Below are 15879 nucleotides of genomic sequence, written 5' to 3'. Positions count from 1 at the left end.
GAACCTGTCTAAAAATCCCCCGAGCATTTACTACTTGCTGCATCCGATCATTCTATTCCACCTGCATCTCATTTACGCCCATTTATTTCACTCGCAAAACGGATTCAGAATCATCCCCCGGCCGAATCTCGAAGGGGTCCCTCTGGATCCCCGCTTGAGGAGTTCACCCTCTGACACCCGTTGCACACTATCGATTCGCTAGAATCCTGAAAAATTTCATAAGATACAATGCTCAATTTTCGAAAAAGGAATGAATGTCCCAAACATACGAAGAAATGCACACCTCTTGACTCTCTTGGGTCCGTCAAAGCTATCTCCACAAGCTGCTCATTTGCCATGATCTTCTTCTTCTCGGCCTCATTGAACTCTCCATTTGCAAACTCCATATCAAATAGTGCCACATCACCTTCTTCTAGGGACTTGCCTACGTCCATAGATAGGCTGCGACAATACCGGGACTTGCGTCTGTCCTTCCTCTCTACTGATGTGGACTAGCTCTCCACCTCGTTCTCGTTGCTCTCTGTCGCACTCCCAGTGTGTGTGCCGCTTGTGCAGCTGTCGTGGTCGTCGTGGCGCTCCTCGGAGGAGTTGAGCGGGTCCAGCCCGTCCAAGTCCATGTTGTAGCCCTCCGCCGTTGTGGCCACCTCACGCTTCATCAGTGTCGACGCCGGTAGCAGTGGACTGCGCTGCTCGAAGCTGAAGGGGATGTTGCTCTGCAACCGCCGGTGCCCCGCCCTCCTCAGCGGCAGTTCGAACGGCGGCGGGTCAGAGCTCGACGACGGCGGAGAAGGCGGTATAGAGGGTGCCACCCTTAGATCGACGTACGGCGCTGACGGGAGCGAGTCCAGCGAGAAGAAGAGGGGCGAGATAGCGAGCGTGTGGTGGCCCCCACTACCGGGGCCCGATGGCGCAAGAATCTGGCTGTAGGGGGATGGGAGACTGAAAGGACAATGATGTCGCCTAGAGGGGGGGTGAATAGGCGTTTTTACAAAAATTCAACCCTTTCTACCGTTGGCCTAAACTTGCAGCGGAATATAAACTAACGAGTTTTTCACAAGAGAAAAACCTAAATATGCTAGGCTCAACTAGTGCACAATCACCCTAAAGAAGTGTGGAAATTACAATCCTAAGGTGACAAAAATTACTCAATTCTAGCAAGAGATATGCAATAAAACATAAATTGAAAAAGGCTGAAAATACTGTTCATATGCCTGGAATTACTGTTCACCCCGGAGTCTCCGGTGTAGTCCGGATACTCCGGTGTGTACAGGTCCGGAAACTCCGGTAAAGTCCGGATTCTCCGGTTTCTGTACAGAACAGAGCCCGAAACTGAATAAAATTAATGAGTGGAGAGTTCTAGCTCAAACCAAGTGATGTCGTGTGTTCCCGGAGATGATTCCAAGTAGATTCACGAAGAACCTACACTCAAATACACACAAACAAGTAGATCGAGCAATATGCACAAAGATTTGAGTAAGAATATAAAAGTAAGGAAACAAGAGAGGAGACGCAAAGAATTGTTTCCCGAAGTTCGGATTCACCACCGTGAATCCTACGTCTCCGTTGAGGAAGCTCCAACGAGCCGGGTCTCTTTCAACCGCTTTCCTCTCCAAGCTCGGTCACACTTGAGCTCGGTTTCCACTAACTTGATCTCTTTCCTTCCGGAGGTGAGATCGACCTTCACAAACTTTCCGCGGCTCACCACAAGCACGGGAGCTCACCGGCGACACCTAGCCGGCTAGGAGGCTTCACCTCCAAGAGTAACAAACGCTTCGAGAACTTCTTGTCAAGAACTCAAGTGCTCAAGATTGGATTTTAGCTCACTTGCACTCAATCTTCCAATCTCTCAACCCAACTCACTTTTCTTCTCAAATCACACAGTAGAATGGAGTGGGATGGAGTTCTTTTGGCTCTAAAAAGTGTTTCTTTCGTGCCCTTGCAGCAGCCCCAAAGGATGGGGTGAGTGGGGTATAAATAGCCCACTTCAAAAAACTAGCCGTTGGGCTCTTTTCTGGAACTTACCGGAATATCCGGCCTACACCGGAGTCTCCGGCCACTCCAGGTACCGGAGAATCCGGTCTTCACCGGAGTCTCCGAGTACAGCACAGCTGACCTCCGAAAAACGGCGATAACTTTTGATTTCGGAGTCCGATTTCGACGATTTTGGACTCTATGGAAAGCTTATTCAGAGGGCTACACATCCCAACTGAATTCATGACCTAAAACACATAGGATCAAATTAGGAACACTCCAAAACCCATTTTGGACACTTCCGCACTTTCCGCTCCGGACTCTTAACAACAAACTCTCACTTTGGGTTTGGTTGGGAACTCTTGAGCACTGAGACGCGACAATTAGCTCACGTTGCATCCCTCTTAATAGTGCGGCATACCTATACTCAAATTCAAAGATAAAACTCGTTTGAACCACTTTGAGCATTTGAAAACTTTCAAGTACCGCTTCTTTTTCTTTCAAACCTTGAGGGTTGCCAACTTCCATATATTCTTCACTCCATCTCTTCTTGATTCTTCATATGATTGATGTGAATCATCCATAGCTTCCCATAGCCTCGCACGGTCCATCGACGCAAAGCCTTCACTCGCTCTTCACCACCGCCTTGGTCCTTCGGCGCCAAACCATTTGCTTGCCCTTCACCACGGATGGTCCATCGCAGCTGAGTCTTGCTTGTCCTTCACCGTCTTGCCATAGAAAACTACTTTGTATTCGACATCTTCAAGGAATTCACTTTTTCATATATGGAGTCCACTCTTGTTCTTCACTCTTGGCATATATGATTTCAATTCAACTCATGCCTTCTTATGGATCCTAACCCCAACTCACTCTTAAGCACAAAGCACATGGGTTAGTCCATAAAATCTAAATGAAACTTTTATACCTTAAGTTACTTGATCTCCATAAGCAACTTATTAGCCTTCATGCATATTGTCAATCTTCATATAGAACCTAACCCCACTCATTCTTAAACACATAGCACACGGGTTAGTCTATAAAACTCTATTGACAAGCATACCTTTAGTTACTTGATCTCCACAAGTAACTTAGCCTTCAAGCTTATTGCTAATCTTATTGAGCTTCTTCTTCTTCCGAGCATCACTTTGAGCTCATTCATCTTATGTACTTTCAATCTTCCCATTCACCTAGAGTTCATGCATGTCTCTTCTCCATGCATCACCTATTGAACAACCTACTAACAATCTCAACAACATTGTTAGTCCATATGTATTGTCATTAATTACCAAAACCACACATAGGGGCTAGATGCACTTTCAGAGACGCACATGCGGGTGCGCCGGCGACCGAAGAGACAACGAGAGACGCCAGTATGCGGGCGCCGATTCGGATTGGATGATTCGATTTGCTTGATTTGGATTGGAGGAGGGCTTCGCGCAGCAGTACCTCACCGACGTCGTCATTGGCAGGAGAGAGGAGACCGTCTTCACAAGTGCGGAGGCCGTGCCTGGACAGTGAGACAGAGGAGGAACACGATAGTGCGCAAATCGTTGCAGCTGGACGTTGATGCGCTTGACTAGCAGAGATTGAAAGAGGGTGGAGGGGTGGTTGGCTGATGGGAGGAAGATCAAGGGATGAAGCGGAATTAAGGGAGCAACGAGGAACAGGATAGAAGGGTGGCCAGGTGGGGGTGTGGAACAGGACCAAAGGAGGGTGACTGCGTGAGGGCATGATATTCTACTTGGTACTATATTTTTTAAAATAATAGAGATTTATTATAATGTTGTAGATTTTAAGCTGGGTGACCGTTGTTGACCGCACAACGGTGATGGAGAATAAAGTAAATCGACGCCAACATAGTTCGGACAAGAGACATCATTTGGCAAATACTATTATTAAATCTCCAACGCTAGCAATGGCGATGCAAATACTTTTTTTAGCCGGTCCGAGTAGGTCCGACGTGTAGGACTTTGGTGCGAGACAGCACTGTTCCCCTGACCGGCCATCTAGTGCAGGGGTCAAACCAAGCGTGACAGCGTCGCAAGGATGTCACATTACTTTGTACGGCCCCAAGCACAGCTCATCTGATGCCGCCGCTGCTGACGGACGCGCCCACATGATCGGAGTGTGAAATGAACGAGGCCGAGCGCGCGGTGTCAAGTCAACAAAAGCGGCCGGAAGGGCGGCCGTGGATCTGCACGACGGGAAGGAAAGAGAGCTTGATTCGGTGGCTTGGCCCGAGGCCAGGTGGAGCACTAGCCGAGCAGGCAGGTTGGGTGACTTTGGTCCCTCTCCTCCGGCGCCGGTTGGTCTACGCCGATCAGTCACCAGGGCCCCGGCTGACACGTGGAACAGGAGCGAGGACGAAGGGCCCGTGAAACTAAATTTTATAGTAATCTGTTCAGAAATATTCTCGTCAAACCTTATATACGCTATAAATTATGTAATTTAATGGCTGAATTGAAGAGATAAAAGATAAAATAAATATATCATCATATGTTTATAAGATAGAGTGCTATAATTTGCTTTCGACCCTACCGATCAGCCCGATCAGCATCAGCAAGGGCTGACGAATGCGGCGAGGCCTACCGGGCGGGGGTTATCTGGCCGCTCGGCCCCTGTGTACTCTTGATCCATAACGAAGAACAGAATGGGAGGAGCCCAGTTAGCAACGTTTGTTCAGCTGCTGCCCTCGGAAGGGGCCCATAGTAAGCGAGCCCTGCGAAGCATCCGGCCCTTTCTTTTTGGTTGGTTTATTGGCGCGCTGAGTGGCTGTACACTGAGATATGTAAACTACATATTTTCCTTTCCTTGATCGTGCAATTTGGAATTTCAAACTACGGTTATTTGAATTCTGATCTTCTTGATTGTCTGAAACAATACCTGCAATTTAAATTTGGAGTATGAAACATGCCCGGGGGAGGGGGTGGAGAGAGAGAGAATTTGAGCTCCGTTGCCGAATAGGCAGACAGTGTTGTTAACGAAGGCCATTGCTCAGTTAACTGGAAGAGAGTTTGCCGGCCTAAAAAACTTGAGGCTGTTGACGCTAGTTCCGCCTATAATAAAAATATCATAAGCGCAAGGGTTAATTGTATCACTTCGACCAAGTATTTCGAATTTATCGTATCCACCGAGATCAACAAGCAAACTAGACTAGAGATATTTTAAACTAATAAACTAATTCTATTCAGAAAAGCAATTGCATAGAGGGCTAATATTGTTAATGGTTATGATAGTATATAAACATAAAGATTATATCTAAGTATTATAATTATATCTACTAGCTAGTCGTCTAATCATGAACTAGACTAATAATAAAGAGCACGCATGATAATGGGGATCAAAAAGTAATACATGATCACAAATATTTAATATAAAAGCTATTGATACTTCATAAAGCATAAAATATAATCACTATCATAGCATACCTTGATGGCGATAGTTCTAGCTCTGAACCCTGATCTAGTTAGAGCATCATGCTTTAATTAGATTGTCCCAACTAGCCTAAACTACTCTAGATAACTAAAACTAAAGTTGAAGATATTTTGCTAAGATTGGCTCTGGATTTAAGGTCTTTCATGTCGAAAACATTGACATGTCATCTATATAAAGTGTTGGGAGTTGGCGGTCGCAAAATACGTCCATCCTTGTGATTGCCACATGACACCAAGGCTCCTTTGTCGTGTCGGCCACGACCAACTAATAGATCAGTTTGTCCTCCTTCTACAAGATGAAAGACATTTCATCGAGATTGACTCTGAACTTGGGATCTTCCAAGTCAAAAAAGTCAAGAGGGTCATCTATATATAGTTTTGGGAGTTGGTAGCCCCAAAATGAGTCCATCCTTGTGGTTGCCGCGCTACACAAGGGTGCCAGGCGGCACTAGGGTTTCTTTACCGTGTTGGTCACGGTCAACTCGTAGGTCGGTTGATCCTCCTTCTAAAGAATGTCCAAAAATTTCTATGTGACCCCAATACGTGTAGATTTTCTGAGTTAGACTTATAAAGATAAGCCCAAATCTTCGACAATTCGGTTTTCTATATTTGACATTTTAAGAATATTATCAGTGATGTCAGTGGTAATGGTAGCTTCTGAAAGGTTTGTGCAAGAGGGATGTACCTCGAGTCTTGGATGGGCCGAGGTGGGCTTCAAAATGTTTATGTCTCCAATCTATTCCTCATTTCTACAAGAAAGAACCGAACCGTGGCACATGAGCTCAGGACAATAATTGGATACGCACAGTAAGGGACATCACAAACTCAATACAGCTGCAGGAATTTGTTGAGCTTTGGTTGAAAATTCAAGGAGTCATCTTGCAGCCTAATTTAACGGATCGCATAATCTGGAAGTGGACAGCGATGGTTCTTATAGTGCAAAGTAAGCCTAGGCCCAATTCCATGGCTCCTTTTGCCGTTTTCCCGTGAATCAGATTTGGAAGGCCAAGGTCGAGAATAGGTGCAAGTTCTTCACTTGGCTGTTAGTATAACACAAATCGAACACTTCAGACAATCTAGCAAAGAAAAATTGGCCACATAACAGCTCCTTCTCTATTTGTGATCAAGCACAATCCAATGTGTTTATTCAAGGGAAGTATGGGAACATGTGGCAACATGGGCACATCATCCAGAATTCAGATCAACGCTGTTACTGAATCATCATCCATCAGTTGCAGCGGTGGGAGGAGACAATGGCTGCGGTTGCAAAGGCCCATAGGAAAGTGTCCATCCCCATTTTCATCTACGTTTGTTGGAACATCCGGAAGGAAAGGAACCGTCAAACTTTTTTAGAACAAAAGCCTGCAACCGAGCCAAAGATCTTCTCTGGAGAAGGACGACGTCGCAGCTAAATTGGGAGTCGACTTGGTGCTTGGTCTAGTTAACCCCTGCTTGAGTTACTGTTATCCGAGGAGAATATCAGGAAGAAGCTTATTGTGCTGTTCTACACAGGGAATCAGGGATATGGACATGCTCGCATGGCACTCAAATCAACTGGTGCAAAATTGGTGGCTCAACGGCATCGCAACATTTGCAGAAGAATTGGGATGGGTCGCTAGGGTTAGTGTTGTCTCATCAGAGGGTTCATCAGTATCTGAAACTATGAAGGAATCGAAGACCCAAAGGAAATACCTACGTTTGATGCACCAGCGTTGTGTTCTAATAAAAACTTGCTACGAACCGTCACCTTGATATGACGAATTGCCAAGATATTCGATGCATACGGAGCATACCTTGAACACCTGATTCTGCCATGAGACGATCTAAAATTAAGGCTACAGTGAAGACAATGTAAAATCCACAAAATCCAATCATGCTCCATAGCGACGAATTGGGGTAAATTCTTATCCATCACATATGCTCAAAGTAGAGATAGCAATAGAAATTGGCAGGAACAGGGCCACACTGAGCATGCAGAACAAAATATCCAAGCAAAAACTTCTTTAGGTAGAATGTAAAATCCAGAAGAAAACTGAAACATCCATCAAGACGTTCACCAGCAGGCAATAACACATCAATACTGGAATACATGTTGTTTTTAATCTAGCAGCGAACACGGCACAGATAGATAAACAAAGACAAATAACAGCCCTAAGTGGCCTTGTCGACCTTGGCAGCGGTGGCGGCAGCCTGCCCCCTAAGACGCCCAGTCCTCCTCGCAGCGATGAGACCGACCTTCTGGCCAGGAGGAGCGTCACGACGGACAGTGGAGGCGTGACCAATGTGCTGGTGGTTACCTCCTCCATGGGGATGCTCCACAGGGTTCATGGCCACACCACGCACCTTAGGCCAGCAGTTGCGCTTCACACGGTACTTGTGGTAGGCGTTGCCAGCCTTCAGCATCGGTTTCTCAGTCCTGCCACCGCCAGCAACCTGGCCAATCATGGCGCGGCAGCTGCTGGGTACAATCTTCTTGGCACCAGAGGGGAGCTTGATCCTGCATGAACAGAAAAGCATGAGTTGATGTGCGTAGGCAAGGACTGTTCTACCATTCTGCCTGGACAGAACTAAAAAAAGTTTCAACAAGAGTTCATCACAGGCATCAGGGTATCACGGTGATACATGCAAGGCATTAAAGTAGGCAGACATTGTAATCAAATTATCTTCTGCAAAAGCATGTAGTGTAATAGATCGAGATTACAAGATGATGACTGGTGTACAACATCATAAAAACAAATATAACGTTAGAACATACACATGTACACATCGCATAAACAACACTAACAATCTCTTCATCTGCAGAGCCAACTAGAAATGCTACGAAAACCCCCCAAATTCACCTCATCATCAGAACATATGCAATGTTACGAAACTCTCTAAATAGTTTATCTGCTAGAACCAACTAGAAATTGAAGTATGTTTGAAACTATTTCAAATTGAACCACATGTAACAACAATCACGAAGCAAATCATGTCTATACTAAACCAAATTCCACATCCAATTATCTCGATTATTTAAGAAGATATAATTCAACAAACGCGCAGTACCTCAAGCATCACATACATACAGAAGTACAAGTTGCATAGACTACATGGCACAATAACGCATCATTTACGAAGCAGAGTGCATGACAACACACCAGATCTAGCGATAACTACTAGAGCGAAAGCATCAGATCTCATCATACACAAGAAATGGAGGACGAGGGATGTTGATCGTGTTCGTACCTGGAGGTGCCGTTGTCGGGGTTGTGGCTGATGACGATGGCGTAGTCCCCGGAGCACCTGGCAAAGACGCCGCGGTCGCCGACGTGGTGCTCAACGTTGCAGACGACGGCACCCTCGGGGATCCCGCGCAGCGGCAGCACGTTGCCGATGGAGAGCGTGGCGCGGCGTCCGCAGTAGACGAACTGGCCCGTGTACATGCCCTCGGCGGCAACGAAGAGCTCCTTCTGGTGCTTGTACCTGAACGGGTGGCGGAAGGTGACCTTGGCCAGCGGCGCGCCGCGGCCCGGGTCGTGGATGACGTCGGTGATCACGCCCTTGAGGTACCCGTTGCGCTCGCCGAAGTCGAGGGAGCGGAACCGGGCGGGGCCCTTGCGGTGGTGCGTGTGGGACTTGAACACGGACCCCGCACCCTTACGCTGCGCGCGGATCACACGACCCATCTCGGCGGCGGCGGCGGCGGCTGGGAGAGGAGATGCGGAAATGCGCGCGGCTAGGGTTGGAGGAGGGAGAAGAGCAAGTTATATATAGGGCGCTGCGGAGGGGTTTGGGAAGGGATTGCCCTACAGCGGACGGCTAGGATGGAAGCCCGGTGGGTTTTGACCGTTGGATTGGTCTGGGGAAGTGATGGGGCCACCGTGTCAGTGTGATGATGCGACTGTCTTGTGGGCCGGAATGAGCGGGGAATGGTTAGCTGGGCCGTAATAGGTTGGGTTGGAAGTGGTGAGCAATCGGGCAAATGGTGGCCCATACTGACTCTGAGTTGGGAGATCACACGAAACTCTCTACCCAAGTACTGGCATTTTCCTACAAAAGATTGTAGTACAAACGGAGTTTTCACACGCCTGATTTTTATGTGATCTTGTAAAGCATTTGCAAGAAAGATTTAGTCCGTTGCAGCGATCATTCTCCTGAACGGAAATGACTTCGTTGATCAGAGTTCAGCAGATCCCATGGAAACGATCCCTCTGCCAAGGAAATGTTTGCAAATGTGGTTATGGTCAGCTCTAGGGGTGTAAACAAATCCAGGACAAAATGCAAGGCACTGCTCTTGAGATTCTTGTTGACATGTTACTCTCACTAGTGATTCTAACTTCAAACCACCAAGCGCTTGCTTCCTGATACAGTGTGTATTATCACCAGCTAGCATTCAATACTCTCCACAAACGTGCAAAAATACGCACGGAATCATATCAAAATGTATTCTTAAGCTTCACCGAATCTACTCCTCTGAGTTAAGTCACTGACAAACAAAACAGAAAGTAATAACCAAAATTACAGGTCCACTTTGCTAATTGATGCTCACTTCGTTACAGTTCATGGTGGGGTGAGTAAATGTAACTTCAAAGCATTCTCTAAGCTCACAGTATCAAGTGTTCCTCCAGGCAAACGATCAGCTACACCGAAGATGGCAACCTACAAATAGATCAGCGTCTCTTCTTGCTTGCCTTTCCACTGTTTTTTGAAGGGCTCGCGACCAGGTAGATGAACACTCCAACCAGCAAAACAACAGACACCAGCGGCCCGTACTTCGCCATGAGCCTCTGCACGTGGATAACAATTTCTTAGTATCCAGCTCCCATGAATGCTAAAAATTACTTTCGAGCAGCATATTAAGATAGACTAGAAAATTAGACTCGAGCAGATGAAAGAAAGAAATTACTTTAGCCTGAACATAGTACGAGAGCAAATCCAAATTTCCGCAAGCGGGTGGCCAGCACCAGAAGCAACATTCAAACATTAGTATCGGAAAGAAAAACTAGGATGTGAATACAACGTCATGATTACTTACCCATTCAAACTTCTTTTCTGGAGGTCTCTCAGCAAGAATATCCAGTGGAAAGATGGGAGTTGAGTAGGCCTCCTTTAACATATAAAAGCTTTGATTTAGCAAAATGGTTTTGAGCAATCACAAAGTAAAAAGAAAGGATAACAGAAGATGCATAGAATAGGAAACACTACTGAAGTATGTACAGTAAAGGTAGAAGATGAAACCTGAAGTGCAGTCTTTGTGGGAACACGGTATGTAATAATAGCCGGTGAACCTTGGAACCTGCCCTGTGTCTTGGTCTCCAGGACAAATGTGTGCGAAGCGGTGGCACCACTAAAAGTGTAAAAGTAATGAAAATGGACACACCTAAAGAAGAGAGATGCATTACAAAATGGACTCACGGGTCAAGCCTTTCCAATGTCTTCGATTTCTCTCCAGAGACAAGCTCAAATGCTTCTGTTGGCCAAGAGTCATCATTAATGGCCACATCATAGGCAGTTCTGCAATAAGTTTTACAATAAGTCAATGCAGATGACTATGAAAAATATTTGTTGCCTTGCCATTATATGACACAAAAAGGAATCTAAGTTAAGCACAAAAATAGTGATAGGTTTTGGCCAAGCAAGAGGGCAATGCATTTCAAGGGATAAAAAATAGACAACCCAAAACATTTATGGTACGATGGTCAAGCTAATGGCATAGCAAAGCAACATATATGGTCAAACTCTGTTTCATTTTAGATCATCAAAGTCAAAGAAGCACATATTTTAAGTTGTAACACATGCACACGGTTCACCCTTATCCGCTCTAGAGCTGCTATCACAGCAACGTAGCCAAGTAGGAAATAGTAATTGAAAAAAACCTTGTTTGATGAAGCTCCCCCTTGGTTGCTAATGATCTTTATTACATGTTCCATTCACAATGAATCAAATATTCCAAACTTGAATCTACCAATAACCCATATTTTGTATATACTGGGTACTGGTGACATAGTTTCTGCACAGCTTCAATATTTTATTTATTTATTTATACTTTCCCTGTAAAAGACCTACAGTTTTTTACTTTCAACAATGTAGGATACTGCATTCGGCTAGCATGGAGAAGTTTGGTTGTTGCAAGCCCTATTAAATTTCATAGAAATGGCTTGTTGGAATTAAAGGGTGCAGCACACTTGTAGAATTATCAGATGTAGTAATATCAGAACTGAACCAGATACATCCTGCAAGGGCTATAAATCTAGTAAAATAACCTGTGAAAGCCAACACACCCACTCCATGCAGATGCATAATCAAATCCAAAATAAAGCTCATCAAACATTATGGAACTGTGGTACAAGAGAAAGCAGTAGCACATGGTGATGCCTTCACAAAACATTTCTAGGTATAACAAAGGAGAAACTCCACTATGTGCATTGAGAAGTCAAAATTATTGGTCATTCTATAGGTGCTGTAATATCTGACATAACCAACCAGTCAAATTATAGAAGTGCTTTACTCGTAAATCTAGCCAGATAAGCTATAAACTTGTGACGCTACAGGATATAGCAAAACAAGCAAGATACCCTTATATTAGTCAAGGAACACGACTTCTGAGGTCCCACGCTAACGACTAGTAAACAGAGTGCATGCATCAACTTCAAAGGTGCATCCAATCCCCTTAACCCCGAAGCAATTTTGCACCATCAGTTTTGCAGATAAATAGAAAATGCATTCCCTTTTGGCAGTGCAACCAATGGACAAATGCTCTTTAGTTTCTCAGGTAAATAGACAGTGCACTATATTCTGCTTGAAAACATGTACTAAGCTCTTGTGGGTGATTAGTTCGCAATTACAAATAACAAGCTCTAGATCTTAGCAGTCAATTAAGAGTATGGGCAACCTAATTGCTGGTTTGCTCCCGTTTCCAGCAGGGGTTTTGGGAGAATAGCGAGATCTATGCGCAATAGAGCAAGTAGTGGTTGGTAATTTGTCTGATTCTTTCTTTCTTGTAGCACAACTAAGTAACCATCATTCAGACTTAGCAGAAACCCACAGTAAATAACAAGTAAACCAAATCTCCTCACTGAGGTTTAAGAAGGAAACCTCGCAGGGCTCCGGATCCCCTGACCCCGTGATCCAGATCAGAGAAGGTGGTTTCAGAGCTCTCAGATCCCAGGCTGCTGGTTGCAATAATCACGTAATACTTCCGCGAACAAACAAAGATCAGTAGCCGGGGGGGGGGGGGGAGGGAATGGTAGCACATACGCGGATCCCTGGTTGTAGAGGTCGAGGGAGACGGCGAGGCGCTCGACGCCGGGCTTGGGGCGGGAGAGCGCCACCTTCTTGTGCGCGACGACGAAGGGCGCGTCGGCCGCGGCGGCAACGGAGAGGGCGGCGAGGACGAGCAGGAGGAGGGCGAGGGGCTCGACGGACCGCGCCATGGTGCTACCCTTCGCCTTGCTAGGTTTCGGACTCCGCTTGAGGCGCAGCAGCGGAATGGATCTCGCCGCGAGATTCTCGCGTCGTCTCGCTCGTTCCTCCCTCTGGTATAGCCCAGGGAAGCGCGCGACTCTGTGAGGCTGCACGTGGGACCCAGCACGCAGGACCTCCCCTTCCCGCGTGAATGGCTTGGCCTGTCACGGCTTTTTTGTTTTTGTTTTTTATTATTAGAATCTAGTCCATTTCATAGAATTTGTGAAAATTATTTCTTATTAAATTATAGATTATAAAATTTTATAATATAATTTGACTTATGGATTGTGAGAATTAGCTTTTAAATTGTAACCATTTATTTTTTGTTTTGGTTTTGAGGCTAGATCTTTAATCAAAATAAAAAACAAACAAAACCTAACAAGGTAAGAGATCATAAGAGAGTTGCTTAGTTTTTCTCTCTCATTTGTCTCTGAAAACATATAAAAATGAGTATTTCCCATGTAAATTCTTCCACTAAAATTACCATAATCCCTATTAAAACCATTGTTTAACAGTGTTGATAGAACCACGGGCAAGAACACACACAACAAGTGGACTCTGGAGAGTTTTTTGCGCTGCCAAAAACTACTTGCAGCTTTTCTAGTTTGCTCTTCTATTTATAGCAAAAGAGAAGTTACAAAGGTATGGCCTTAGTGGCCTCAGAAAGCAAAACAGCTTTTGTCCAACCTACATCCGATTTCAACAATATCCAGCCGACTGCTGACACCCGACTCTACCACTTAATGACCCTGACATGCTTTTTGACTTACACTTCTAACACTGATTTTTCTCTCATGTGAATATGCACAATGTCAGAGCACAACTTGCACACAACCACATAGGCCGTGTACGCACTGAACTGATACAAACTACTAACTAGCCAAAAGAAGTAACGACGCACAAGTGTTAACCTGACAAATCTCCCCCCTTAAGACTTGTTGCGCTTGAGCTCAACGAGACCAATTTTTTTCATGGAGTTCTTGGAATTTCACACGACCGAGTGCTTTTGAGAGAATATCACCAAGCTGCTCTGTAGTGTCCACGAACTCCACTTCAATTTCCCCTTTCAATGCATATTCCTAGATGTAATGGAATCTTATATCAATGTGTTTGCTCCGATCATGATGCACAGGGTTCTTGATGAGAGAAATAGTGGACTTGTTGTCCACCTTTAGCTTGGGGGTGCTTGGCATAGAATTCACCATGTCTCCTAGCACCCGAGCCAACCATACATCCCGACAAGCAGCCGTGACAGCAGCTATGTACTCGGCTTCACAGCTTGACAATGCCATGCTTTGTTGATTGCCAAGTGATTGGGTTGTTGGAAAGGAAGAAAATGACTTTGGTTGTGCTCTTTCTACTGCCAACATCACCTGTAAGGTCACTATCACTGAATCCTAGCAGTTCTGCCCGTGAATCTTTCTTTCTTGCATACCGGAGCCCCCAGTTGCTTGTTCCTGCGATGTAACGCAGAATGTACTTGACAACTGCAAGCTTCTCGTGTGGTTCATCCATAAACCGGCTAACATAGCCAATAGAGAAAGCCAAATCTAGGCGTGTGTTCACCAAGTACCTGATGCTTCCGACAAGGCTGCGGTACATGGTTGCGTCGACAGCTAGAGTGGAGCTCTCTTTTGTTGAGCTTCAATCTTGGCTCCATTGGCACTTGAACAGGGTTGCAGTCGGACATGCCACCCTTCTCCAGGATGGTTGTTGCCTAAGCTCCTTGATTGAGAGTAATGTAGTCCCTGCTCTGCGTCACCTCAATGCTGAGGTAGTAGCTAAGCACTCCCAAGTTACTCATACGGAACAACTTTAGCATTTCCTGCTTGAACAGCAGGATGTCTGAGATTTTTGTGCTGGAGATGATCAAGTCATCGACGTAGACTCCTAGGATCATATGTGCTCCACCTCAGACTCCGTGTGTAGATGGTGTGATTGAGGGGGCTCTGGACGAAACCGAGTGACAACAAAGTGTCATCTAGCTTGGTGTTCTGAGCCCTCGGCGCTTGATGAAAGCCATAAAGAGCCTTGTGCAGCTTAAGCACCTTGTGCTCGTTGCCAGTGTTGATGAAGCCCGGAGGTTGCTGCACGTACACCTCCTCCTTCAGCTCGCCGTTGAGGAAGGCGAACTTAACATCAATGCGGTGTACCTCCTAGCCTTCATGTGTAGCAAGTGCAAGAAGAAGCTGCACTATCTCTAGGCACGCCACAAGCACAAAGACTTCATCGAAGTCAATACCATGGCGCTGGACATACCCCTTTGCCACAAGCCTCTCCTTGTGCTTGATCATAGCCCTGTGCTTGTCCTGTTTGACCTTGAAAACCCATTTGAGGCTGATTGCACGGTGCCCCTGTGGGAGATCAGTGAGGGACCAAGTGTGATTTTCTTCAATTGATTGCATCTCCTCTAGCATTGGCTTGCACCAACTCTGGTGGTGCTTTGCCTCAGCAAAATACGCGGGCTCATCAGCAATCACCATGTGCAGCTCATCAGCCTTGAGTTCGCGTGGTGCATACCTGCGAGGTGATCCTATCCCAATCAGGTTGTTGACGGTTCTGAAGCAAAGCGGAGCACTATCATGATCAGCATCCAAGTTCTCCTTAGGAACGCTTGGGGGCGAGGAGAAGTCCACTGGTGCAATTTTTATGTCACAACACTAGCAACCAGCGTGTTTGGAGGAGGTGTGCCTTCGGCTGGTGCCCCTAGCTTCCAGCGGGTGTGGTCAATGAAGTGTGTGGTGGTGGTGCACCGGGTTGGTGCACAATTGTGTACTTGACTGTGAATGGCTCACTGCCACTCACACCGTTTTCCATCGGTGTCCCAATTCCACTGGGCTTTCTTGTCGAAGACCACATCCCTGGTGATGTGCACGCGTCGGGTCGTCGGATCGTAGGCACGATATTCCTTCAATCCTAGCTCATAACCGACGAAGCTCATGGGCTTGCTCCATGCCTCCATCTTCTTTAGGTGCGGCGTAGTGAGCTTTACATGCGCAATGCACTCAAACATGCACAAGTAGCTCAC

At 46.0% G+C, this 15879-nt stretch overlaps 3 protein-coding genes and 1 pseudogene across 4 annotated transcripts; all 4 read right to left on the bottom strand.

Annotated features, from left to right (window-relative positions):
* Nucleotides 1-198: 198 nt before the first annotated feature.
* On the bottom strand, nucleotides 199-3434 carry LOC133906054 (bZIP transcription factor 29-like; annotated as a pseudogene).
* Nucleotides 3435-7430: 3996 nt separating this feature from the next.
* Nucleotides 7431-9144, bottom strand: LOC133905921 (large ribosomal subunit protein uL2-like). The gene is made up of 2 exons (XM_062347733.1): nucleotides 8634-9144; nucleotides 7431-7902 (listed from the first exon to the last, which is right to left on the bottom strand). Exons 1-2 carry the CDS (start codon nucleotides 9071-9073, stop codon nucleotides 7557-7559), a joined length of 786 nt encoding a protein of 261 aa, XP_062203717.1. The 5' UTR covers nucleotides 9074-9144; the 3' UTR covers nucleotides 7431-7556.
* Nucleotides 9145-9821: 677 nt separating this feature from the next.
* Nucleotides 9822-12968, bottom strand: LOC133905922 (uncharacterized). Of its 2 annotated transcripts, none has more exons than XM_062347734.1 (5): nucleotides 12645-12965; nucleotides 10803-10901; nucleotides 10626-10734; nucleotides 10423-10494; nucleotides 9822-10174 (listed from the first exon to the last, which is right to left on the bottom strand). In XM_062347734.1, the coding sequence occupies exons 1-5, from the start codon at nucleotides 12818-12820 to the stop codon at nucleotides 10058-10060; spliced, it is 573 nt and encodes a 190-aa protein (XP_062203718.1). In that variant the 5' UTR covers nucleotides 12821-12965; the 3' UTR covers nucleotides 9822-10057. The 2 variants fall into 2 exon arrangements, 1 of the variants encoding a protein (XP_062203718.1); XR_009907717.1 differs by having other exon boundaries at nucleotides 10032-10174; nucleotides 10294-10494; nucleotides 12645-12968.
* Nucleotides 12969-14123: 1155 nt separating this feature from the next.
* LOC133906053 (secreted RxLR effector protein 161-like) lies at nucleotides 14124-14453 on the bottom strand. The gene has a single exon (XM_062347845.1). The coding sequence runs from the start codon at nucleotides 14451-14453 to the stop codon at nucleotides 14124-14126; it is 330 nt and encodes a 109-aa protein (XP_062203829.1).
* Nucleotides 14454-15879: the final 1426 nt, after the last annotated feature.

The sequence above is a fragment of the Phragmites australis genome, chromosome 23 (genome assembly GCF_958298935.1).
Source record: "Phragmites australis chromosome 23, lpPhrAust1.1, whole genome shotgun sequence".
Lineage (NCBI taxonomy): Eukaryota > Viridiplantae > Streptophyta > Magnoliopsida > Poales > Poaceae > Phragmites > Phragmites australis.
Note: the sequence above shows the minus strand (reverse complement) of the source record. Positions and strands in the feature narration are given on the sequence as shown.

Bases quoted from the DNA above. Each gene is read 5' to 3' on its own strand.
- LOC133905921 (XM_062347733.1), bottom strand. From the start codon at position 9,073: ATGGGTCGTGTGATCCGCGCGCAGCGTAAGGGTGCGGGGTCCGTGTTC. The intron at 7,903-8,633 runs GTACGAACACGA...CTGTTCATGCAG, and splicing joins CCCGACAACGGCACCTCCAG to GATCAAGCTCCCCTCTGGTG.
- LOC133905922 (XM_062347734.1), bottom strand. From the start codon at position 12,820: ATGGCGCGGTCCGTCGAGCCCCTCGCCCTCCTCCTGCTCGTCCTCGCC. The intron at 10,902-12,644 runs GTATGTGCTACC...AACTTATTGCAG, and splicing joins CTCTACAACCAGGGATCCGC to AACTGCCTATGATGTGGCCA. The intron at 10,495-10,625 runs GTTTCATCTTCT...TATATGTTAAAG, and splicing joins CCACAAAGACTGCACTTCAG to GAGGCCTACTCAACTCCCAT.
- LOC133906053 (XM_062347845.1), bottom strand. From the start codon at position 14,453: ATGTACCGCAGCCTTGTCGGAAGCATCAGGTACTTGGTGAACACACGC.